This window comes from Odocoileus virginianus, chromosome 1, assembly GCF_023699985.2.
Source record: "Odocoileus virginianus isolate 20LAN1187 ecotype Illinois chromosome 1, Ovbor_1.2, whole genome shotgun sequence".
In the NCBI taxonomy this organism is placed as follows: domain Eukaryota; kingdom Metazoa; phylum Chordata; class Mammalia; order Artiodactyla; family Cervidae; genus Odocoileus; species Odocoileus virginianus.
In genome coordinates, this window is record NC_069674.1 from 76,620,430 (window position 1) to 76,645,947 (window position 25,518).

The 25,518-nt window shown below is 37.1% G+C and overlaps 1 protein-coding gene across 7 annotated transcripts in view; it reads right to left on the minus strand.

Annotated features, from left to right (window-relative positions):
- The window catches only part of CACNA2D1 (calcium voltage-gated channel auxiliary subunit alpha2delta 1), a 510,209-nt gene that overhangs the window by 382,137 nt on the left and 102,554 nt on the right, over positions 1–25,518 (minus strand). For all 7 annotated transcript variants that reach the window (XM_020884065.2, XM_020884063.2, XM_020884064.2 and 4 more), the window contains exon 2: positions 20,203–20,284. In XM_020884065.2, the coding sequence (XP_020739724.1) occupies positions 20,203–20,284 (82 nt within the window). The remainder of the gene's footprint in view (positions 1–20,202; positions 20,285–25,518) is intronic.

Below are 25,518 nucleotides of genomic sequence, written 5' to 3' on the forward strand. Positions count from 1 at the left end.
GTCCTGGGTGTTCATTGGAAGGACTGAGGCTGAAGCTGAAACTCCAATACTTTGGCCACCTCATGTGAAGGGTTGACTCATTGGAAAAGACCCTGATGCTGGGAGGGATTGAGGGCAGGAGGAGAAGGGGACGACAGAGGATGAGATGGCTGGATGGCATCAACGACTCAATGGACATGGGTTTGAGTAAACTCCGGGAGTTGGTGATGGACAGGGAGGCCTGGTGTGCTGCAATTCATGGGGTCGCAAAGAGTTGGACACAACTGAGCAACTGAACTGAACTGAACCCCCTTGATGGCTTTAGATACTCATAAAATCAATTTCATTTACTTTTAGTTGAATTCTGCAGTTTGGGGGTTTTTTTCCCTTTGTAATAGTGTTCTGTGGGCTTCTGAATTACATGTTTCCTAACAACTTAAGAATGTCTTGTTTCTTAAAAGATGCAGTAACACAAAAGTAAGATATAATTTTTTTCTTGGTCACTTTCAAGGATGAAAGTTCCCTTGAGAAATTTTTACAATTCAAAGGTACAGTCTTCCTTTAAATTTATTATAAATCTCATCATCATCTAAGCTGGCCAGCAGAGAGAGGGATTAAGATATGTGAAGAGTCCTTCATCTAAGGTAAAGAGTTAACTACTGACACCAAATCTGAATTGATGTTGGAATATATTTTATCAAAAAAAAAAAAAAAGAAACCTTCCTTCTTCCATTGAAAACTAGCTGAATTTCAAAAGGTGAACTTTGCCATAAAAAAATATGAAGTATCGGGGGTCCTCTTTTGCCCCCTTCTGATGCCTATGTCAGAAGCTTTCTCTATCTCCTTATACTTTAATAAAACTTTATTACACAAAAGCTCTGAGCGATCCAGCCTCGTCTCTGGCCCTGGATTGAATTCATCTCCTCCGGAGGCCAAGAATCCCGCGTCTCATCATTCAGCAACAACCTTTCATCTTGGGGGCTCGTCCGGGATCCTTCAGGACAAGATGGGCCTGATAATCTATGTGAGCCTACTTCTGCTGACTCCAGAAATCCTGAGTCTGCCATTTGATCCTCAAGACAATGCCTTCCTGTCCTGGGCTCACTCCTATGCAGCATTCCACAATCGGTCTAACTGCTGGGTCTGTGGACCACTCCCTTCTTCATCCATGAAAGGCATCCCATGGTGGACATCTCCACTTCAAAGAAAGGACTTTCTCCAAGTCTGCAAATACCTTCAACAATCACATGTGATGCCTCTTCTTAAACTGATGACATCTAAGAACACTAAGATGGACTGATGTAACTATGGGCATAATGTGACTTTTCATTTTTATTTTAACTTGGTTTAATGACTATTTTGCCTTACATCTGTAACTGTATAATGGGGTTTTCTAACCGTCTAAAAGTTTTTAATTTACAAATAGTTGTCCGAGCTCCTATGAGTGCCACAGCCTCCTCCAACTATTACTTGGAGCCCCTGGATCAGACATCCTCACTATGAGGATTAGGAGAACATGTTGCCTCACCAATTTAGGGACAACGCCCCTTGTCAGCTCAGAAGCAGTTATGGAATGAGAATGACGCCCCTTTTCCCTAGGCAACATAATTCTCCTAAAAGGAAAGGGGGGAATGAGAGAGTCATTTCCTAGGCAGGTTGATAAGAAGTCTAGGGGTCCCCAAGGAGAGAGAGGTCTGGGATATTCAAGGAGGAAGAAAGGACAAACATTTTTACTTTTTTTCCTCTACATTCCTTAGGATTATATAACAATGTATCCTCCCTGAGGACAGTCTTTGGATTAAACCCTCTGGCTAATTCTGTTATCTTAAAGCATAAATTATGGGAGTAGGTCTGGTCTTTACAAGGATGTATCCTGCCTGAGGACAATCTTTGGATTAAACCTTCTGGCCAAAAAAAAAAAAAATATATATATATATGAAGTATCACCTAATTAACCCCCTAAACTATTCAAACTCTTCCCTCTTAATTTAAAAAGCAAATAATGCAATCTCAAACAAAAGTCAAGCTTTTAAAATGTTTTGTATCAGCTAACACAATTGGGTAAAAAAAATGAATGCCAACATCAATTGTATATGAATTCAATAGAATTTGTGTAAAAATTTATGAAGATATAAGCATTCTTAAGATGAAAGAATATGTTAATATCAGTAAAAGAATCAGATTTGATTGTCTACAACTTCATTTTATATAAATACAGTTCCTTTTTTCTTTCAATAACCTAGTTTTTTGAGTTTTTTCCAGTAACCTAGTTTTTTGAGTTTTTTGAGTTCTTTGAAATTTTTACAGCTTCAGTTCTCTGTATTTTTGCTACCTTTGAGCATTTGCAAACATCATTAACATGTAAGAATCATGTTTATTATGTATTTCCTACTTCTCTTAATCACAATGTTAGTATCAAGAGAACAGATTCTTGTCCATTTTGTTCACTGGTTCAGCCCAGCACACAGTATAGTGCCTGGCATGTAGCAGGCACTCAATAAATACTGATGACATGAATCAGTGAATGGACCCTGATCCTGCTACTACGTCAGGCTTTTCTAGCAATGTGAATGCTTATTTAACAAAGTCTTCCTTATATTTTAAAAATGCATATCTATTCTGAACCCCCCCAAAAGGCTACATACGGTGTTTTGCAGTTATATAATGAAATAAAAACAACACCTAAATGATTATTCGATTCTAACAATAAATACACAAATAAGGTATTGATCAATATGAGGAAGGGTATTATTACAGTTCCATTGAAGAGGTACAGAAAATTTGGCTATCAGAATTCAAAGAAAAGTAAGATTACATGGGTTGTGATAGTCAAAAGATGGTATTACAGTCATGTTTTAGAGGAAATATGCATTAATAGGAGAGAAAGATATCCAAATGAATGTGATGTAAGGAATTATTGGACAATACTGAAAGGCAAAATGGAACACTATGATGAAAAACTTTAAAATTTAGGATATTGGTTTGTATTTTACTATGTAGTCAAGTCCAAGCTATTTTAAACTGACTCCTAGAACGTCCAGTGCCTATTATAACAATTCATACATAGGAAGAATTCAAAATACAACATAGGTTTGTTTATTATAAACATGATTGAAATATATATACATACATGTATATATAAACATATTCACACATGTTAATCATGTACATACACACATATGCATAAATACACATATACAATATGTCATATTCTCACTTCTACAGTGCATGTTTTTCCTGTCATAATTACATCAAACAGGCATTCTAAAATCAGATACCAGAGTTTGGTATTTTCCCTATTTCTCCTGTTCGTTCCATTTGATACAACACAGCATCTTAGCTGGGACAGGATCACATATCAACTGGGACATTATTTTGAGGAAGAATATTAAGAAAGAAGTCAAAATTAGTGACTCTTCCACAGCATACACTCCTTCTTGCCTTAATACCTAGTAACAAGAATTTCATGGTGACACTTTTGAGCAATATATTTAAAAATGAAAGAAGAACAGAACAAGTGACAACCATAAATATGCCTGTTCACTTTCTCCATACTACACATAGGAATCAGAGATTATTTTTAACAAAAAATACAAGTGAAATACTAGGGGTCACTTCTAGAATAAGGAAAACAACTCTAACAAAGACTCAGGTGAGCATGAAAAAGATCCAGATCAAGAATTCTTCAGTTTTTAGGTTGGAGACATCGCCCACGTATGGTAAGTTTTAAGTTTCTCTCAGGATACTTAAAATTAAAACAAGAAAAATATTAAGATATGTATAAAAGCTACCTACTTAGTTTTCTGTTTGTTTTTAATTCCAGAAGTAACTTATTAAACTATTCTCTTTCCCTTCGAATGTCTGGAGCTACATATGAATTGTGTATGTGTTCTGACCAGAAAATTCATATATAATTAAAAGAGATCATATTAGATTTTATAAAAACTAAATTAAAAAAATAACTAACGATAGGCTGAGTGAGAGGCTCTTTTAGACGAGATCGGGCGCGTTCAGGGTGGTATGGCCGTAGACAGCTCTTTTAATGTCCCTAACCTCAAACGACCTAAATTCATTTCACTGCCAACAAAAGAATTTCGAAGAGGAGCAGAGTTTAATTTGCCCTTAACCATCATACCTTATTAACAAACAGCTTTTGGAAAGTAAAACTGCTAGTCAGCGATGCTGAGATCCAATTTTTACAATTTTATATTCATTTAAAGAATTCTGGGAGATTTATACTCGCCTTAAATTCTTCAGTCCTTCTAGAGCGGCTTTGCAAACTCAGCACTGCACTATGGACATTTCTACTAGATAAGTCTGTTGTGGGGTGGCGTCCTGTGCATTATGGGGTGTTTAGCAGCATCCTCAGTCTCCACACTAGATGCCTACAGCACTCACCCCTCCCCCGCCCCTGGCTGTGACAATCACGAGTGTTTCCAAGCATTGACAAATGTCTCCTGGGGGACAAAACTGCCCCTGGCTGAGAACCACTGCTCTAGATATTAAGACATTAATGACGGATGTCTTTAGGGGGAAAAAAAGCAGCAGCAGTAGCTCTGTGTTGCATATTCAGAGTGTGCAGTAGTAAATCATCGTCTTTTACACCATTCATCTTCATTCTGGAGAAGAAGCCAACACTTGGCTACAACACTTAGGAGCTTTTAGTTTCCCTCTCTTTGTGCAGCTCACAGACAAGCAAAGAACACAACTACTATACATTACTCTCTCTGTAATTATTATTACCAAACCATTTGATTGCTATTTGAAGAAACAATAACAAATCATTCATCCTTCAAGTACTAGCATAATTTAAAGTGTTAAGTACTGATTGACAATGGAACAGATTTGTAAGGTAGAAAACATCTGTAATAATCCTTGACTGTTCATGTGTGTGAAACAACAGTACTTAAAAATCTGTTAATAAAATATTGAAAGTCACCTTAAGATTAGAAATTCCCTTAGTGTATTCTGTATCTTTGAAAATGAATGTAATTAACTACAATCTTATAAAAGAAAATAGCTTCTTACTTTAAAAATCTCCAGTAGTTGGGTAAAGGGGGTCCACAGTCTCTACTGATAATACAGTCTATAGTCAAATAGAGCTCTTTCTCCTAAAAGAAAGCGTTTCACCCCTAAAATCATAACAATCTCAGGTTGCTGACATGCAAAGGTAACTGATTTAATTACAACACTTCATCATTGAGGGAATAAGGCAACTCTAAATAAAACCGGGACATATGAAACAAAAATCAACAGCTTTGTTTGAAAAGTAATTATATTACCTTTGTAATCATTATACTGCCTTTATAAAGTAATTATAAATATATAAAGTATATTGCTTTTACAAAGTAATACAAAGCTACATTTTTAAAAGTGATAAGAATTTAACTTCTTCACAGCATCTACTATTGTTTTCATATTTCATGTTATGTTCTTTCTACCCCTGCAACATTTCTATAAGCAAGGGAGAATATTACTATCTGCCTCACTGGACAAGCAGGTAAAGAGAAATCTAGCATCATTCTACTACTTAACAGAATCACCTAGAGTAGAAAAGAAGATTCCCCAATCCTGTTGTTGCCTCTGCATCTTGCTGATTTCCTAGTCATAATCACCAATGATTAATTACATTCTGATCCTAGAAAATATTTTATTTACATAAAGATGGCATGACCACAGTGTCAGAGCATCAGTCTGTTAATCCCACAAGTAACTAATGAAAAGAAATTTTTCACTTAAAACAGTTATGTAAATACTAACTTAATTAAGAGTTCTGAATGTTCAATATTTAGACACATTTCATATTTACATTTTTGAGAGCATATTAAAATATGAAGATATTAATTTCAACATAACTTTAAGTTATGAAATCGTAACAGTGAATCAAAAGCCAGGAAATTCTATGATAATGCCTTTGCAGCCTGAGTCTACTTCAAGAATAAACTCCTAGGAAAAATTAATCAGTAAGTTTCTTAAATGTGTTTGCAGATTCTAGCCTAACATGTTAGAAATCCAGACAGAATTTACTTCTAAGAAGTATGTCTTATAAAAACAATGTGACAAGCATCATTTCAACTCTCTTAGATAACAAGAGGAATACAATAGTCTCTGTCAACAAAAAGTTGGATTTCCCTAACATCCTTCATTATAAGAAGACACAACACATTAGAATTGAAAGAGAGGGGAAATAGAGAGAAGTGTCCAATAATGGGGTAAAAACTTCAAGACGCACATATTGTTAACACTAGAGGAACAGCCAATGTACCTTACATTGACATAAGAAGAGTCTGGGAGGCTTGTAAAGCATCAAGTAAAGCTGCAAGAAAGACCTAACATTATACACTGGGGAGAAATGCACAGCGTGGCCTGGAATTCCTGTGATGCTCAAAGGCTTAAAGGCCTCTCCGTTGCGAGGAGGCAGAAGACGCAGAGCAAGCCAGGCCTTTACGGTTCCTGGGCCCCAGGGCTCCGACTAGCGTGAGGCAACAACATTCCAAGAGCCACTCACTCACTGAAGATCGAATAGGCTTTAGACTCTCAGGATGAGTGAGCCTCCCTAAATTCCCCGCCCTCAGTGCATCACGTGCCCCACATTGTTCCAGATTCTGCAAATCCCCTGTCCCCACCCAGTCCCTGCCAGAAAAGACAGACCTTCTTAGAATGAGGAGAAACTCTACCTCTTTCAAAATGCAGGCTTCAAAACAATGAGCCTTATTACTAATAAGAAATAAGTAATTACTTACTACTAACACCAAATACACTCTGCTCAGGGATTAAAGTGAGTAAACAAAGACCTAAATAAGCAAGTGTGAGTGGTAACTATCAATCCCTTCCTTCTGTAATAAAGAGGAGGGAATAAGAAAGTCTTGGACTACTGAAGTGAAAAGAAGAGCTGTGAAGAAAACAGTGCACAAAGGAGACAGCAAGGCTCCTGGAGGTCTGTAATTTACTTTGCTGTTGGGGTTTGCTTTCCCCAGGGTAGGGGCAGTCAAGTGCAACAACTGAGCATTTCTGACAGACAGCAGATTCCTCTTTCCTTTTAATATAATTTTTTATGGATTCAGAATGGCATTTTATAAAAAAAAACAATGGTTTCTAATCAATTTATTTTTAGAAATCTTTTAAATATACCAAAATTTATTGTTATAGAGCCAATTTATTTAGAATATCTGATCATTTAGAAATTGGTTGAAATTTAGCTACAATTTTATCATTAAATGTTTTCTCAGATGAAATTCATTATTAAATTTATTACGTATTAAGTATTACTAAATTATATTTAATATTTTAATTTTAATAAATAACTATAATATATACTATCATTAACTATAGTATTAAATTATATATTACACAATGTTGAATGTTATTGAAGTATTAAATGAAAAAATGATTGCCAGAGAATGTTTTATAAACTTTGTTTCCAAAAATATTAAGACAAAGAGTATTCAAAGAATATTAAGACCACCTTAATTTTTTAAATGTCATCTATTTATTAATATCTGATTATCAGCTTCTTCATTTGCCAGCATGACAATAAAAAGTTTGTGTTTGTGAGTCTTTATATGAGTTTAGAAGTTATAAAATGTCTTTACTGAAAGAAATTAGAAAAGACAAACAAATGGAAAGATATCCTGCATACATGGGAGAATTAATATTGTTAAAACGGCCATAGCACTGTGAAATGGAGTATTTCCTGTCATATCAATAAACATGGATATCACAGCCATCGGGGATTCCACCCCCCATATGTGAGTTTCTGAGCCCAGGAAGAACAACGCCATTGAGCTGTCACCACTCCTTACAATAAGCAAGGGACTGGGACAGGGGAGCCTGGGGGCTGCCACCTACGGGGTCGCGCAGAGTCGGACACAACTGAAGTGACTCAGCAGCAGCAGCAAGGATGGGAATAATAAAATCAAAGGATGCTGACCCTAGATAGAGGAGATACATATGAAAGGAATGATTTCAGTAAGCCCAGAATCTTGTATCTTCCCATACATAGAAAAAGCACTAAATTCCTTAACTTGAGATATCTGGTTTTCCTTAATTAACAATAATCTTTTAATGGTCAAACTACCTGCTTTGTTACAAGTTTCTATAAACTAAATTGTCCCTGCACCTGCTCAGAACAGTTCTCTCAAGGTCACCTAAGATGCTGTCTCCTGCTCTTGAATTTCTAAAAAAATCCCTAACTATTTAGGTTAAATAAAACCTAACTCTCAACTTTTAGGTTGTGACTATTTTTTAACTTAACACTACCCAAAGTTATCTTTAGATTCAACAGTCACCATCAAAATACCAAAGGCATTCTTTACAGAAGTAGAAGAAACAATCATAAAATGTGTGCGGAATCAAAGAAGACCTCAAATGGTCAAATCCATTCTGAGAACAAAGAATATAACTAGAAGTATCGCACGTTCTGCTTTCAAACTACACTACAAAGCCATGGCAGTAAAAAAACAGTACAGTACTGGCATAAAATACATACACAGACCAGTGAAAGAATAAAGAGCCCAGAATTAAATTCCAGTATTAGTGTTAGTCATTCAGCTGTGTTACTCTTTGTGACCCTGTAGACCGTAACCCACCAGGCTCCTCTGTTCAAGGAATTCTCCAGGCAAGAATACTGGAGTGGGTTGCCATTCCCCTTTCCAGGGGATCTTCCCAACCCAGAGATCAAACATAGGTCTCCTGCACTGCAGGCAGATTCTTCACCATCTGAACCAACAGGGAAGCCCTTAAATTCCAGTACATACAATCAACTAATATTCAACAAGAGAGCCGAGAATACCCAAGGGAGAAAGGATAGTCTCCTTGATGATGGTAAAATGCTGGTAAAACTGGAAAAACACAAGCCCAATACATAAATTGGACACCTATCTCACACCACTTGCAAAAATTGACTCGTAATGGTTCAAAGACTCAAACATAAGACTTCATACCATAAAAATCCTAGAAGAAAACATAGGTGAGAAGTTCACTGATATTCTTTTGGCAATGATTTTTTGGACAATGCCAAAAGCACAAAACAAGTAAAGCAAAATCAACAAATGGTACTGTATCAAACTAAAAAGCTTCTGCAAAGCAAAAACAAAACCATTAACAAAATGAAAAAGTAGTCTACAGAATGGGAGAAAATTGGCAAACAGTCTCAAAATAAGTTAATTAGAAAAATATATTTAAAAACTAACACAACATAATAATAACAAAAAATGACCCAATGAAAAAAATTGGCATCAGAAATAGAAACTTTCCCAAAGAGGTCATCAAAATGAGCACAGGCACATGCGAAGATGCTCAACATCACTAATAATCAGGGAATGCAAATAAAAACCACAAGATATCACTTCATATCTGTTACAATGGCTATCATCAAGTTGATGCTGGGAGAAATACCAATAATCTCAGATGTGCAGGTGACACCACCCTTATGGCAGAAAGCAAAGAAGAACTAAAGAGCCTCTTGATGAAAGTGAAAGAGGAGAGTGAAAAAGCTGACTTAAAACTCAACATTCAGAAAACTAAGATCATGGCATCTGGTCCCATCGTTTCATGGCCAACAGACGGGGAAAAGGTGGAAACAATGACAAGCTTTATTTTTGTTGGGATTCAGAATCACTGCAGATGGTGATTACAGCCATGAAATTAAAAGACACTTATTCCTTGGAAGGAAAGTTATGACCAATCTAGACAGCATATTAAAAAGCAGAGACATTACTTTGCCAACAAAGGTCTGTCTAGTCAAAGCTATGGTTTCTCCAGTAGTTATGTATGGATGTGAGAGTAGGACTATAAAGAAAGCTGAGCACGGAGGAATTGATGCTTTTGAACTGTGGTGATGGAGAAGACTCTTGAGAGTTCCTTGGACTGAAAGGAGATCCAACCAGTCCATCCTAGAGGAAATCAGTCCTGAATATTCACTGGAAGGACTGATGCTGAAGCTGAAACTCCAATATTTTGGCCACCTGATGGGAAGAGCTGACTCATTGGAAAAGACCCTGATGCTGTGAAAGGTTGAAGGCGGGAGGAGGAGGGGATGACAGAGGGTTGGATGGCATCACTGACTCAGTGGACATGAGTTTGAGTAAACTCTGGGAGTTGGTGATGGACAAGGAGGCCTAGCATGCTCCAGTCCTTGCAATTACAAAGAGTCCGACACAACTGATCGACTGAACTGAACTGAACTCCTCACATGTATTGGTAAAAAGGTAATCTTCATACCTATGGGGTAGTATATTAGTTCAAATACTATGGAAAACAATATGGATGGAAGTGTCTCAAAAAGTTAAAAATAGATCTACTACAAGGTCCAGCAATTCTATTTCTGGGGATAAATCCAAAGTAAAGAAAACAATAGTTGGTTGAGACATATGTAACTTCATTTTACTGCAGCACTATTCACCACAGCCAAAAAATAAAAACAACCCAAATGCCTATCAATGGATGAATGAATACAAAAGATGTGGTATATATACAATAAAATATTGTATTCCAAGCCATGAAAAAGGAAGATATTCTGCCATTTTCAACAACATGGATGGACTCTGAGCACATTATGTTAAGTGATACAAGCCGGAGAAAGACAAATACTGCACACTGTCACTTACAGGTGGAATCTACGAAAAATCAAACATGACAAGAACCAACAACAGAGTATAAACTAGGGATTACCGGGGATGGGGGCAATGGGATAAGATTAGTAGTCTCTAAGGGTACGAACTTGTAACAAGTACTGAAATAATGATACAGATTTAATGTATGGCTTACTGACCACAGATAATAACAGTGTCCTATAAGTACATAATATGATAAATATCATTACAATGGCAAGCATATACTAAAAAATATAAAGGAGTCAAAGTAACATAATGAATACCTTAAGTTTACATAATGTCAAATTTATCCAGTAGAAAATAAATAAAAGTATCACAATGTATTCAAAAATTCTACAATTCAAAGTGTTTAAAAATACACATCTGGAAGATGGCAGAGGAATAGGATGGGGAGACCACTTTCTCTCCCACAAATGTCTCGAAAGATCATTTGAACACTGAGCAAATACCACAAAACAACTTCTGAATGCTGGCAGAGGACACCAGGCACCCAGAAAGGCAGCCCACTGTCTTTGAAAGGAGGTAGGACACAATATAAAAGATAAAAAAAGAGAGACAGAAGAGTTAGGGACAGAGACCCATCCTGGGGAGGGAGTCGTAAAAGAGGAGACGTTTCCAAATACTAGGAAACCCTCTCACCAGAGGGTCTGTGGGGAGTTTTGGAATCTCAGAGGGCAACATAACCTGGAGGGAAAAATAAATAAATAAAACCCAGAGATTACGCACCTAACCACAACTCCAGTGGAGATGAAGCCAAGACACTCGCATCTGCCATCTGCAAATGGGGGCTGAACAGGGAGGCGCCGGCTGCACTGCTTGAGGGTAAGGACTGGGCCTGAATTTTGAGGACAATCTGAGGGCGCTAACATGAGATAGCAATCCAAAATGGGATAGCCAGAGAGAAAAAAAAAACAGGAGAGAGAGAACTTTCCCACAAAAAAACTCTAACCTAAGGCACTGCCGGGCTGCTCACACAACAAAGGACTGAGCGAATACCAGAGGAGAGCTAGCCAGCTGCGGACTGGCCCGTGCCCTGCCTGAGGCAGGGAGGCAGGCAGGCGACAGCTTGGCCCCAGAGGTGGCATCCTCTACCAAACTGCAAACAGGCTCCCAGTTGCTAACCAAGTCTTCCTGGGATCCTGGATGGTTGACATCCACCAGGAGGGTCCCAGCCAGAGAAGAGCTCCCCAAAGGCGACACAAGGCACACCTGAGTCGTCGCCCCCGCTGTGCACCCGGGAAACAGAGCAACCGGGCTGGGGAGGGGATGAGACGCACCACCCCACCTGGGGAGAGTGCACTGGCCAAGACAATGGTCACCTGAGCCGCTCAGACCTGGGAAGGGCACAAAGGCACGCCTGACAGAGTCCGTGCCTTGGTGGAGGACCCGAGAACCTGAACCTCAGTGGCTTCGGCCGGGAAGTGCACACAACCCAGGGCCTGCTTTAGACAGATCCCCTGCAGAGCAACCTGGAGCCTGAGCAGTGTAGACCGGGAAAGCACAGACGCTGTGAGCGGGTGCAAACCCGGTGTGGCCCAGACACCGCGAGCGCTCCCCACAGATCCCAGGGATATATGTTTGCAGTGTCCCTCCCTCCCCGCAGCACAACTAAACAAGGGAGCCTAAATAAGGGACCACCTTCGCCCCCATGTGTCAGGGTGGAAGTTAGATACTGAAGAGACGTGCAAACAGAGAAAGCCAAAATAAACAAAGAAGAGGGAACCACTTTGGACGTGACAGATGCAACAGATGAAAGCCCTGTAGTTAGCACTGGCTACATTGGAAAGGACCTATAGACCTTGAAAAGAAGTATAAGCTGGAACAAGGAACTATCTGAAATTGAACTGACCCCACACTGCCCTCAACAGCTCCAGAGAAATTCCTAGATATAGGCAGAAGATAGGATAAGTGAGGTAGAAGATAGGTTGGTGGAAATAAATGAAGCAGAGAGGAAAAAAGAAAAAAGAATTAAAAGAAATGAAGATAACCTCAGAAACCTCTGGGACAATGCTAAACGCCCCAACATTCAAATCATAGTAGTCCCAGAAGAAAAAGACAAAAAGAAAGGCCATGAGAAAATATTTGCAGAGATAATAGTTGAAAACTTCCCTAAAATGGGGAAAGAAATAGCCACCCAAGTCCAAGAAACCCAGAGAGTCCCAAACAGGATAAACCCAAGGCGAAACATAAGATAACAGTTGATCTCTCAATAGAAACTCTTCAAGCCAGAAAGGAAAAGCAGGACATACTTAACATGATGAAAGAGAAAAACCTACAACCCAGATTACTGTATGCAGCAAGGATCTCATTCAGACATGAAGGAGAAATCAAAAGCTGTACACACAAGCAAAAGCTGAGAATTCAGCACCACCAAACGATATCTCCAACAAATGCTAAAGGATCTTCTCTAGACAGGAAACACAGAAAAGGTTTATAAACTCAAACCCAAAACAACAAAGTAAATGGCAATGGGATCATACTTATCAATAATTACTTTAAATGTAAATGGGTTGAATGCCCCAACCAAAAGACAAAGACTGGCTGAATGGATACAAAAACAAGACCTCTATATATGCTGTCTACAACAGACCCACCTCAAACCTAGGGACACATACAGACTGAAAGTGAAGGGCTGGAAAAAGATATTTCACACAACTGGAGACAAAAAGAAAGCAGAAGTAGCAATACTCATATCAGATAACATAGGCTTTAAAATAAAGGCTGTGAAAAGAGACAAAGATGGACACTACATAATGATCAAAGGATCAATCCAAGAAGAAGATATAACAATTATAAATATATATGCACCCAACACAGGAGCACTGCAATATGTTAGGCAAATGCTAACAAGTATGAAAGGGGACATGAACAGTAACACAGTAATAGTGGGAGACTTTAATACCTGACTCACACCTAGGGATAGATCAACCAAACAGAAAATTAGCAAGGAAATACAAACTTTAAATGATACAATGGGCCAGTTAGACCTAATTGATATCTATAGGACATTTCACCCTAAAACAATGAATTTCACCTTTTTCTCAAGTGCACACAGAATATTCTCCAGGATAGATCACATCCTGGGCCATAAATCTAGCCTTGGTAATTCAAAAAAATTGAAATCATCTCAAGCATCTTTTCTGATCACAGTGCAGTAAGATTAGATGTCAACTACAGGAAAAAAAACTATTAAAAATACAAACATATGGAGGCCAAACAACACACTTCTGAATAACCAACAAATCACAGAAGAAATCTAAAAAGAAACCAAAATACGCATAGAAACGAATGAAAATGAAAACACAAAATCACAAAACCTATGGGATTCAGTAAAAGCAGTGCTAAGGGCAAGGTTCATAGCAATACAAGCTTACATCAAGAAACAAGAGAAAAATCAAATAAATAACCTAACTCTACACCTAACGCAACTAGAAAAAGAAGAAATAAAGCACCCCAGGGTTAGAAGGAAAGAAATCGTAAAAATTATGGCAGAAATAAATGCAAAAGAAACAAAGTAAACCATAGCCAAAATCAACAAAGCTAAAAGCTGGTTCTTTGAGAAGACAAATAAAATAGACAAACCATTAGCCAGAATCATCAAGAAAAAAAGGAAGAATCAAATCAACAAAATTAGAAATTTAAGTGGAGAAATCACAACAGACAACACAGAAATACAAAGGATCATAAGAGACTATTATCAGCAACTATATGTCGATAAAATGGACAACCTGGAAGAAATGGACAAATTCTTAGAAAAGTATAACTTTCCAAACTGAACCAGGAAGAAACAGAAAATCTTAACAGACCCTTCACAAGCACAGAAATTGAAAGTGTAATCAGAAATCTTCCAACAAACAAAAGCCCAGGACCAGATGGCTTCACAGCTGCATTCTACCAAAAATTTAGAGAAGAGCTAACACCTGTTCTACTCAAACTCTTCCAAAAATTGCAGAGGAAGGTAAATTTCCAAACTCATTTTATGAGGCCATCATCACCCTAATACTAAACCCAGACAAATAGAAAACAGGCCAATACCACTGATGAACATAGATGCAAAAATCCTTAACAAAATTCTAGCAAACAGAATCCAACAACATGTTAAAAAGATCATACATCATAACTAAGTGGGCTTTATCCCAGGGATGCAAAGATTCTTCAATATTCACAAATCAATCAATGTGATACACCACAATAACAAATTGAAAGATAAAAACCATATGATTATCTCAATAGATGCAGAGAAAGCCTTTGACAAAATTCAACATCCATTTACGATAAAAATCCTCCAGAAAGCAGGCATAGAAGGAACACATCTCAACATAATAAAAGCCATATATGACATAACCATAGCAAACATTATCCTCAATGGTGAAAACATGAAAGCATTTCCCCTAAAGTCAGGAACAAGACAAGGGTGCCCACTCTCACCACTACTATTCAACCTAGTTTTGGAAGTTTAAGTCACAGCAATAAGTAAAGAAAAATTTAAAAAAGGAATCCAGATTGGAAAAGAAGTAAAACTCTTACTGTTTGCAGATGACATGATCCTCTACATAGAAAACCCTAAAGACTCCACCAGTAAAGGGAACCCTCTTACACTGTTGGTGGGAATGCAAACTAGTACAGCCACTATAGAGAACAGTGTGGAAATTCCTTGAAAAACTGGAAACACAACTATCATACAACCCAGCAATCCCACTGCTGGGCATACACACCAAGGAAACCAGAACTGAAAGAGACATGTGTACCCCAGTGTTCATCACAGCACTGTTTACAATAGCCAGGACTTGGAAGCAACCTAGATGTCCATTGCCAGAAGAATGGATAAGGAAGCTGTGGTACATATACACAATGGAATATTATTCAGCTATTAAAAAGAATGCATTTGAATCAGTTCTAATGAGGTGGATGAAACTGGAGTCTATTATACACAGTGAAGTAAGTCAGAAAGAAAAACACCAATACAATATACTAATGCATATATATGGAATTTAGAAAGATGGTAATGATGACCCTATATGTGAGACAGCAAAAGAGACACAGATGTAAAGAGCAGACTTTTGGATTCTGTGGGAGAAGGCGAGGGTGGGATGATTTGAGAGAATAGCATTCAAACATGTATATTATCATATGTGAAATAGATCACCAGTTCAGGTTCGATGCATGAGACAGGGCGCTCAGGGCCGGTGCACTGGGATGACCCTGAGGGATGGGATGGGGAGGGAGGTGGGAGAGAGGTTCAGGATGGGGGACACACGTACACCCATGGCTGATTCATGTCAATGTATGATGAAAACCACCACAATATTGTAAAGTAATTAGCCTCCAATTAAAATAAATTTTTAAAAAATGAGGACAGAATAGTATGTTAAATCTTTCTTCATAAATGTATAGTCAATAATAAATTATTTTGTAAATGCATAAAGTTCCCATGTAATGTTCTATGCAGGATAAAATTTGAGACTGTATTATATTTTACATAAAATGATCTTATAGGAAAAAAATACCATCTGTTTCATAATCTGGGAGTCTTTATTTTTCTTTCATCTACAATTTTATTCTTAATTATGTTTAAAAATACATATATATTCCATTTTGTATTTGCAGGTGTTTAATACATATTTAGATATAGTTCTTCAAATAATGATACATTGTCAGTGAAAGACTACTAGTTATCCTCCACTCTTCATTCTTGTCTTCCACTGTTACAGAGGAGGTATATGACCACTCAGCTAAAGATTTCATTTTTCTGACTTCTTTTTGGTAAGATATGGCCCTGACAGTAAGTTCTGACCACTGGAATGGAAGCAAATATGACTATGTACCTGTTTTCCTAGTCTCTCTCCCTTTGCAGGAAGGCTGGGAAAGGAAGGCTAGAAGGGTCACCTTGGACCCAGGAAGGAAGCTATATACCGAGGATGGCAGAGCCACTCTGTTGACCCCACACTGCTCACCTCCAGACTGTTATATGAGAGGAAAATACATGGTTAACTTATCTCTTTGCTACATTAGTTTCATCTGTACCTCCAACTAATACAATATTATATCCTTAATTTAAAAAAAAAATGAATGATACTTGTTGAGTTCTGATTACAGGTCAATGAATATTTTATATGGATTATGTCAACTGTCTCAACAATTCCATGAGGTTAAACATCTTGGGTAGATCACAAAGCTATCAACTGAAAGAACCACAAAGTATAACAGTCTTAAAATGATACTTAAAAGAATATGTTATAACATTATATAAAAACATAACTAACTGTATTTCTTTCAGTTGAATGACCATGAAGACAAGAAAAACATTCTGTACCATTCTTAGCAATTTTTTCAAAGGATATACACACAAAGCCACTTCCATGCACACCTCAATAATGGAAGTTTTTAAAATTAGACATCTAAGTTTTGGTCTTAGAATTTCCTTCTACATTTTTCTTTTTTAAAGAATCTCAAATGTAAATGTCCACAAGTGGATATTTGGTGGCAAAGCTTTGACTTCTCCTTTATATTTTTTATAAAAAGAGCAGTGGAATAAGAAGACATATTAACCTTGTAGCTAACTGGGGATCTGCTCACTTTCTCAAAATACATGTTGCAACATAAAAATGTAAAATATTAACATATATTCTAAAGTGTAACAAGACTCTCTTCATTGTTGGAATTACATTGCATTTAGTAGCTGTACAACCTAGGAAAAAACTTTAACCTTGCAAACAATTTCTTCCTGCATATTAAAGATGATGATATTCATTTCACAAGGTTGTCCTAAAGATTAATAAAATAATAAAATCAATAAAAGTGCTTAGGACAGTATTTGAACTAATTTAGAAAGAAAAAAATGTAGCCTTTCAGTTGTATTTAAAAGGTTCTAATATTATATTAAGAAAAAGTATAATACATTTATCTCTTTATCCTAATTTTTTCCTCAATTATTTAATCTACTTTTGTGGATAAATCATATGCAATTGAAGGACATATGTATTCTTCCAATACATTATTAGAAATGGAAAAATCCAACAAAAGATATCTTAGAAGTTGAAAGCATCAGGGGTAACAGTTTTATGTAAGCCTATTCACTGTGATCTTTAACAGAAGTTAGGTAGGTGTCAGTGGTTCCCAGGTGGCACTAGCGGTAAAGAACCCGCCTGCCAATGCACAAGATTTAAGGTTCAATCCCTGGGTTGGGAAGACCCCCTGGACGGTATGGCAAGCCACTCCATTACTCTGGCCTAGAGGATCCAATGGACAGAGGAGCCTGGCAGGGTACAGCCCATGGGCTCACAAAGAGTCAAACATGACTGAAGCTACTTAGCATGCATGAATGCATGCAGGCAGGCGCCTGGCAAAATGTCTAACTTTTAAAAGTTAAAGTACTGCATTTATTCAATACTATTTATCAATCCTCTCTGAGCTAATATTTCATGATGCCATAAAGTAATCTTTATAAAATTGCAAAAGTATCCTGCTTAGCTATGTTCACTCCTTGTGGTTGAGCCTGCAGGTAAAAAGCAAGATGTGTCCTGTGAAGTCAGTAAAAACTAAATTTGACAATTTTGGAAGATCCATCATTTAAAAATATTGACTTTCAACCCAGAAACCTGCTGAATTCCTCTATTTACTCAACTTTTGTCCTCAGCATGCATCTAACACCCCCAGTCTCAGCACAAAGCTCACTCTGTTGGTGTCCTTCAGCTAGTCTGTGCTTTGAGTTCCTGTGGCCAAAAAGAAATGCCACTCTTTTGTCCCCGTCGTGTACCTTCTCTCTGGATGAAAGGGAAGAGGCTTATAGACTCATTCATTTACCTTCTTGTCCCCTAATACTTAAATTCCAATAGTAAAGTTTGCTCCTTCCCTCCCTGTTATATACATATGATTCTTTTATCTGTATTTTTCCTGTGACTGTAATACGGTACATGTCTTACAAAAGCAACATTGTAAGGATTTTCTTCCATCCTGTCAATTCTCTTTCGTTATCCTAATTCAGACAAGGCCATTTCCTCATTCATCAGTATTCACACTCTTCTTAGTAACCCACACCTCATAAAGCATAATGGAAATGAGATGACACTTATTTTTTCCCTTAAGGATTCATTGAAAACTGCAGATTTGGTGAGAGAGGGCCCACATATTAACACCAGAAGTAAATAAGAGGTCAGCCAAGAAGGTGGTTCTTGAGGCTGGAGAAACACTGCAGGAGGAAGGAGCACTCCCAAGGGCAGCTTATTTTTAATTTGTTTGTCATGCAATTTTTAACCAGAAGCTGTCAATTCTCATTTATTTTTTCTTATTCCACTAACACCATGACTTTCATAGAGGCTTGCTTATTATCCTCCACACTTTCATATTTCAATTTATTCTCCCAGAGAATCGCTGCAGTTCCCAAACATCAGCTTACAATAGCTTTCAGGCATCTTTGCACCTTCTAAAATGGAGATTTTTGATTACTAGGTTGTCAGTTCTCTGAGGAGAGGAACTGTGTCTCCATAAACCCTTGGTACCCTGCACAGTGCCTGGGACATAGTATGTGTTCAATAAGTATTCATTTGAATTAAGTGTGATAATTGTTATTAACAAAGAACACTGTTCATTTCAAAGCATATTCCTATGTCATCTCACAGATATTTAAGTTTACTCAACATTTTCAGTTTGAAAACTACAATTGTTTTATAAAGAGATATTGGGATAATATATTGAAGTATATGCTTAGCATGTTTTCCTTATGAATTCCTAGTAATTCACAAGGTAACCAACCGTTCATTCTAGTTTCCCCCAGAAAGGAATATTCACATATTAAAAAAATACTCATATATCATACACGAAACCACATTTACACCATTTCACATCACTGATCCCACCACTTTTTTGGAAAACAAAAGACCTCACTGCATCACTAGGAACACAGATGAGATACTTTCAAATTGTTAGATTACTTACATTAAAATGGAAGCAGTGAGACTCCAAAGAAATGACATTTAATTTTTAATAAATCTTACAGAAGCTCTATATGCATATGCTCTTACCCAAGGAATATGATCTATTTAAGATGCCACACAAGTATTTATATGTTGCTATCATTTTCAAAAATCATTTTAGAGTGACATTCATAGCCATTTCATAATCATAAGAAAAACTATCTTTTATAAAAGTGTCTCCTTCTCTTGCACACAAGTCTGTATTACCCATCTCAGTGATTCACTCATGTCTTCAGGCATGGCTGTAAACACTGGAAACCACTTTTGAAAACAAAATCTATCCTCGAAGAATGAAGATATGTTCCCACTGAGGATATTCAAAAGAATCCATCACAAGCCTTAAAGTAACCACTACATGTGAGATTCCAATATGCTCTGAAGGATGGAGGAAACAGGACATCCTGATTTGAATTGCAGGAATGAATGTAAATCATGTGAACTCATGTAAGCGAGGGTTGTATATAAACACCTCGCTAATTATTAGGGATGGTAATAACTATCAATACATTCTCTCAGACTTTCACTATCATATTCCCAAGAAAAAATATGTACTATTTAAAACATAGAAATAAAGTTTCTTAGAAAAATTGCACTCAAATTAAAGAAATGATTTGTAAGTTTGAAGGAACTTTACTCACATCGACAAGCTGATTGACTCCACTTGCTGTTTTTGCCAGGGTGACAAGGTCTTCTTGCATCTTATCCACCCATGACTTGATACTGCAGAAATCAGAGGAAAGAATGTTCTATCAAATCTCTGGCAAAATAAGGTCACAGACTGACATCTGATATGTACAGATTATCCACAGATAATTCTTAAATTACCTTTAAATATTTCTCCTCCCTCCTAGCTCCTGTTTTGCCTACACCTCCCCAGCCCAGCCCACTTTTAAGTTATAAGACCAATGAACCTGTAAGGACCAACCTCTTAGGATGCTAAAATATCAACAACTCAGAGAAAAATTATAAATATATGCTTAACTTTTATGAAAATTCCATTAAAAATAAGTTAATAAATGGAATGTTCTAAACTAAACTTTATCTTTTGACTTACAAGTCTTCTTAAAGTAAAGTGAAAGTCAGTCAATGTCTGACTCTTGCAACCCCATGGACTGCAGCCTGCCAGGCTCCTCTGGCCATGAAATTCTCCAGGAAAGAATACTGGAGTGGACAGCCTATCCCTTCTCCATGGGATCTTCCTGACCCAGGAATTGAACTGAGGTCTCCTAAATTACAGGAGGATCCTTTACCAGCTGAGCTACCAAGGAATCCCAAGTCTTAATATAATACTAAGGGTGTGATAAATGAGTATTTGAAAAATTCAAGAAAATAATAAGTATTTTAAAATTTCTTATAATTCCAATGCCCAAGGATAGCCACTCTTAACATTTTGATGCACTCCCCTCCTAGTCTTTTAAAAGCATTTGTATAGTTGAGCACATATTATGTAAAATTCATGTATGTGATATCAGTCACTTAATAGTCTTCTATGTCATTACAAATATTTTATAAATACTGCATTTTAATGGCCACCTAATATTCCATTATCTCTAAATCACTTAATATACTTGACCATACTCTTTTTTAGAAAAAGTAAATAAATATATAGCTAGAACATTATCAGCTTTAACCACTAAAAATTTCACTGCAACAAATATCTTAGTACATAAATCTTAAAAGCTTAGTCCTTAGCTAGACTCAGATTTGGAATTACTGGGTCAAAACTTAAGTTCTAAAGAAATGGTTTTGAGCATTAAAATTATGGCTGAAGGATCCAGTTCAAATCCTTTCCATGTACAGTTGAGCCTTGAACAATGTTGGGGGTTAAAAGTACCAAGCCCCCAGCAGTTGAAAATCCACAAATGTCTTATAGTCATCCCTCCATATCCATGGGTTGACATCCACAGATTCAGCTAATGATGGATCATGTAGTACTACACATTTACTGAAAACCAATCTACTATAAGTAGACCCAGAAAGTTTAAACCCAAGTTGTTTGAGGGATTGTCCCTCAACATACTATATGTCCCTGTACATACTATATGTCCCTGTACATACTTTAGATTAATGTAACAGAGATCTTAAAATAGGAGGTATGGATGTCTAGAGATCTTAGAAAAATTCTAAACTGATGGTCCTATTTTTCCCATTATTAGAGATTATCAAATACCACACAACTTTCCCCATTCTAATAAATTAATTTGCAATCCCTTCATATATTTTATTCATCCTCAAGTTTCAAAAAATGTGTATTCTTTTCTATTCATTCAAATAGAAATAAAACACTAATAAAAATAGGAAATAAAGATTTATCAGTATTTTAATTTTTCTCTCTCTACATATATGGCATGTGTAGCTATATGTTACTTATGTCTTCTATTCTTTGGATTTCACTGGCACTAAATGTATTCCCTCCATTTTTTTTTTTGATTGACAGTGTTTTCTTTCCTTTTTCTTTTGACAGTGTGATTTAGTTTCATTATACTGCAATAGCAAATAATTCATACATTTAAAATGTAACTCTTAGATATGTTCATCTTAGAGTGAACATAAACTCTCAAACGAATTTATTTATGAAATAGAAACAGACTCACAGACATAGAGAATAGACTTGTGGTTGCAAAGGAAAAAGAGGGGTGGAAGAGGGAAGTATTGGATGTTTGGGATTGGCAGATGTAAACTAGTATACATAGAACAGATAAGCAACAAGGCCCTACTGTGAAGCACAAGGAACTATATTCAACATCCTGTGATAAATCAAAGTGAAAGAATATAAAAAAGAATACACATATATGTGTGTGTGTGTATATAAGTGTGTGTGTGTGTGTATGTGTGTGTGTGTGTGTGTGCACGCGCGCGTGCTTCCCTGGTGGCTTAGCTGGTAAAGAATCTGCCTGCAATGTGGGAGACCAGGGTTCAATCCCTGAGTTGGGAAGATCCCCTGGAGAAGGGAATAGCTACCCACTCTAGTACTCTTGTATTCTGGCCTGGAGTATTCCATGGACTGTGTAGTCCATGGGGTGGCAAAGAGTTGGACACGACTGAGCAACTTTCACTTTTTATATATTTTTACACACACACACATATGTATAACTGAGTCACTTTGCTATACACCAGAAATTAACACAACACTGCAAATCAACTATATTTCAATTAGAAAAAAAACATTTTTTTAAAAGGTAACTCTTCTATCAGTAAACTAATTCAAGGACTGAAGCTGGTCTGCCCACAATAGCACTGACTCTGTCCAGTCAGCATTCACACCAAACTGAGCCCACCACCTCCTGACTACTGGCCTTCTCAATGGAATGACAAGGCGCATGGCTTTGAAAATGTCTAAGAGCAGATATTATCTCTGTTGATTCCACCAGGAAACTCTAAACATACGAATTCTTTAAAATGCTAGAGAATGAGCTCATCAGTGGATTGACTCTGTGGAATAACAATAATCCTGGTCCCTGTCCCTATTCTCCAGAAGTTTGTGAGTGGCTCTCAAATATTTCAGAAAAATTTCCCCTGAGGAAAATCACATTATTCACGATTAGTATCTGAAAGGCACTTATGCACATTTTCACTTAGGAAATAGAGCGATGAAGAGTAACACTGAACCACTGTCTTACTCTGACTGACCAACAATCTGAATCTAAAATGGTAGAGCTACACCACCTCTATCAAGGGAACTGGTTCTCATTATTTCAAAGCCCAGCCATGTTCACTGGTTTCACTGCCCTAGTTTCCACTCCTCCTAAAATGGAGTAGAAAATTGTTGTTTTGAAAATAAACTTTGTATTTCACAAGTGGGAATCACAGGAATTTAACATGCATGTCTTCTTAGACAAAAATTTTGACAGAACTACAAGGTCATCAACTTTTTTCAGCTAATTTTGAATGGAACGTATTAAAACTTAAATATGAATCTAGCTTCTACATGGGAAAGGGATTTAAATTAGGTATATACAGGAGAACAAATAAAAGGATAATGAGCTGATTAACTAAAGAGGAACAAAAAAAATTGAAAATCAATCATGAAAAGGATGGAATGCCTTAGAGGAAAACACAGAGGTTTGATTTACATGTGAAACAAAATAGGGTAAATGAAACACATAAAAACAAGGAGTACTTTTCACACAAATGAAAATAAGAAAGAATATTTATTGAATTATGCTGTATGATTTTAAAGAAATAAGAAATAAAAGAAATAAGAAAAAGAAATTAATAAATGGAAAAACGGGTGTAAGATTAAGAAAAATTTATAGTACCATTAAAATAAATGATGCACGCCACATTATTAGAATAATATTATACTTTGCACTACTTACAAGCTGGTATATATATATATTTGAAAATATTATAAATGTTAATAATTCTTACTACTCTATTAAGTAAGTATAAATGTAATCCACTTTTACATCAAGAACAAAAAATTACAGTAGGGGATGGGTAGGAGAAAAAAACATGGATATCATCTTCTAAATTCAGAGAAACTATTTCATTTCTCCAAGCAATTACTGAACAAATCCTAAAACCCAGAGAAAATGAATCACCTCTTCTCAAATATAATTCCCAACTTTGACAAATAGTGTTTCCGGGAAAAAAAGAAAAAAAAATAGTAACAAGTGTTATACAAGTCTTCAGCTGGGAAACTGAGAGACAAAGACTATATATGTAAAAAACTTGACTCTCGAATTCTGATTTATACTAAACTGATCCAAAATGTGCTTTCTATCTTGACACCTGAGTCTACTGTCACTGCCAGTGTTCACTGGGGTGAACCTGTTTTGGCTGAAAAGTAATTCAGGGCCCGTCCGGTCTTCTCCATCCCACTGACAAGCTGTCAAGAGCATTTTATAGGAGTAAAGATTATTTTTTATAGACATAAGGTGTTACCTGACTTTTCTAAAATGTATAGGCACTTTGCTTTTCAAACCTGGAATTAGAAAATAAGAATGGCTAAGGTATAAGCGAAGATTTCATTGATCACAAGGGAACATATTCACATGGACAAATTCTGTCAGTCTTTCTCTTTCTAGGTAAATTGTCAAGCACATATGTATAATCACCAGGTCTCCCGCATTTCAGGTGGATTCTTTACCAGCTGAGCCAAAAGGAAAGCCCAAGAATACTGGAGTGGGTAGACTAACCCTTCTCCAGGGGATCTTCCCCACCCAGAAATCAAACTGGTGTCTCCTGCATTGCAGGCAGATTCTTTACCAGCTGAGCCACCAGGGAAGCCTTGTATAATCACCGCTGCTGCTGCTAAGTCGCTTCAGTCGTGTCCGACTCTGTGCGACCTCATCGACGGCAGCCCACCAGGCTCCCCCGTCCCTGGGATTCTCCAGGCAAGAACACTGGAGTGGGTTGCCATTTCCTTCTCCAATGCATGAAAGTGAAAAATGAAAGTGAAGTCGCTCAGTCGTGTCTGACTCTTAGGGACCCCATGGACAGCAGCCCACCAGGCTCCTCCGTCCACGGGATTTTCCAGGCGAGAGCACTGGAGTGGGGCGCCACTGCCTTCTCCGGGAATTACTAAGCACTATTAAATGTCTCCATAGAGAAAGTTACAGAGGACACAGCCTTTTAAGATGATAAGAAACTAACATAGCACTCCATGAGGAAGAATGTGTTGTTTCTTCTCTGTCTGCCCATGTAACACAGCACTGTTGGAAAAGATACTAAAACCTGAAGGGGTAGAAATGAAAGATACATGTCTTACTATCTGGTTGAGCTTTAAACTGAGTCTGATAGGAAAGAGGCAGAAGAGAAAAAGAATAAAGTGATGTAGGGGAGGAAAAAGTATCTTTTTCTTCTACCTTTCTAAATTCTTGGCTGAGAACCTTGTAACAAAAGACAGATTAATAAGCAGAATGCATGCAAATTTATCTAATTTAAGTTTTCTATGACAGGAGAGCCTTTATAAGGAAATGAAGATCCCCTCAAAAAAAGTTAAGCCTAAT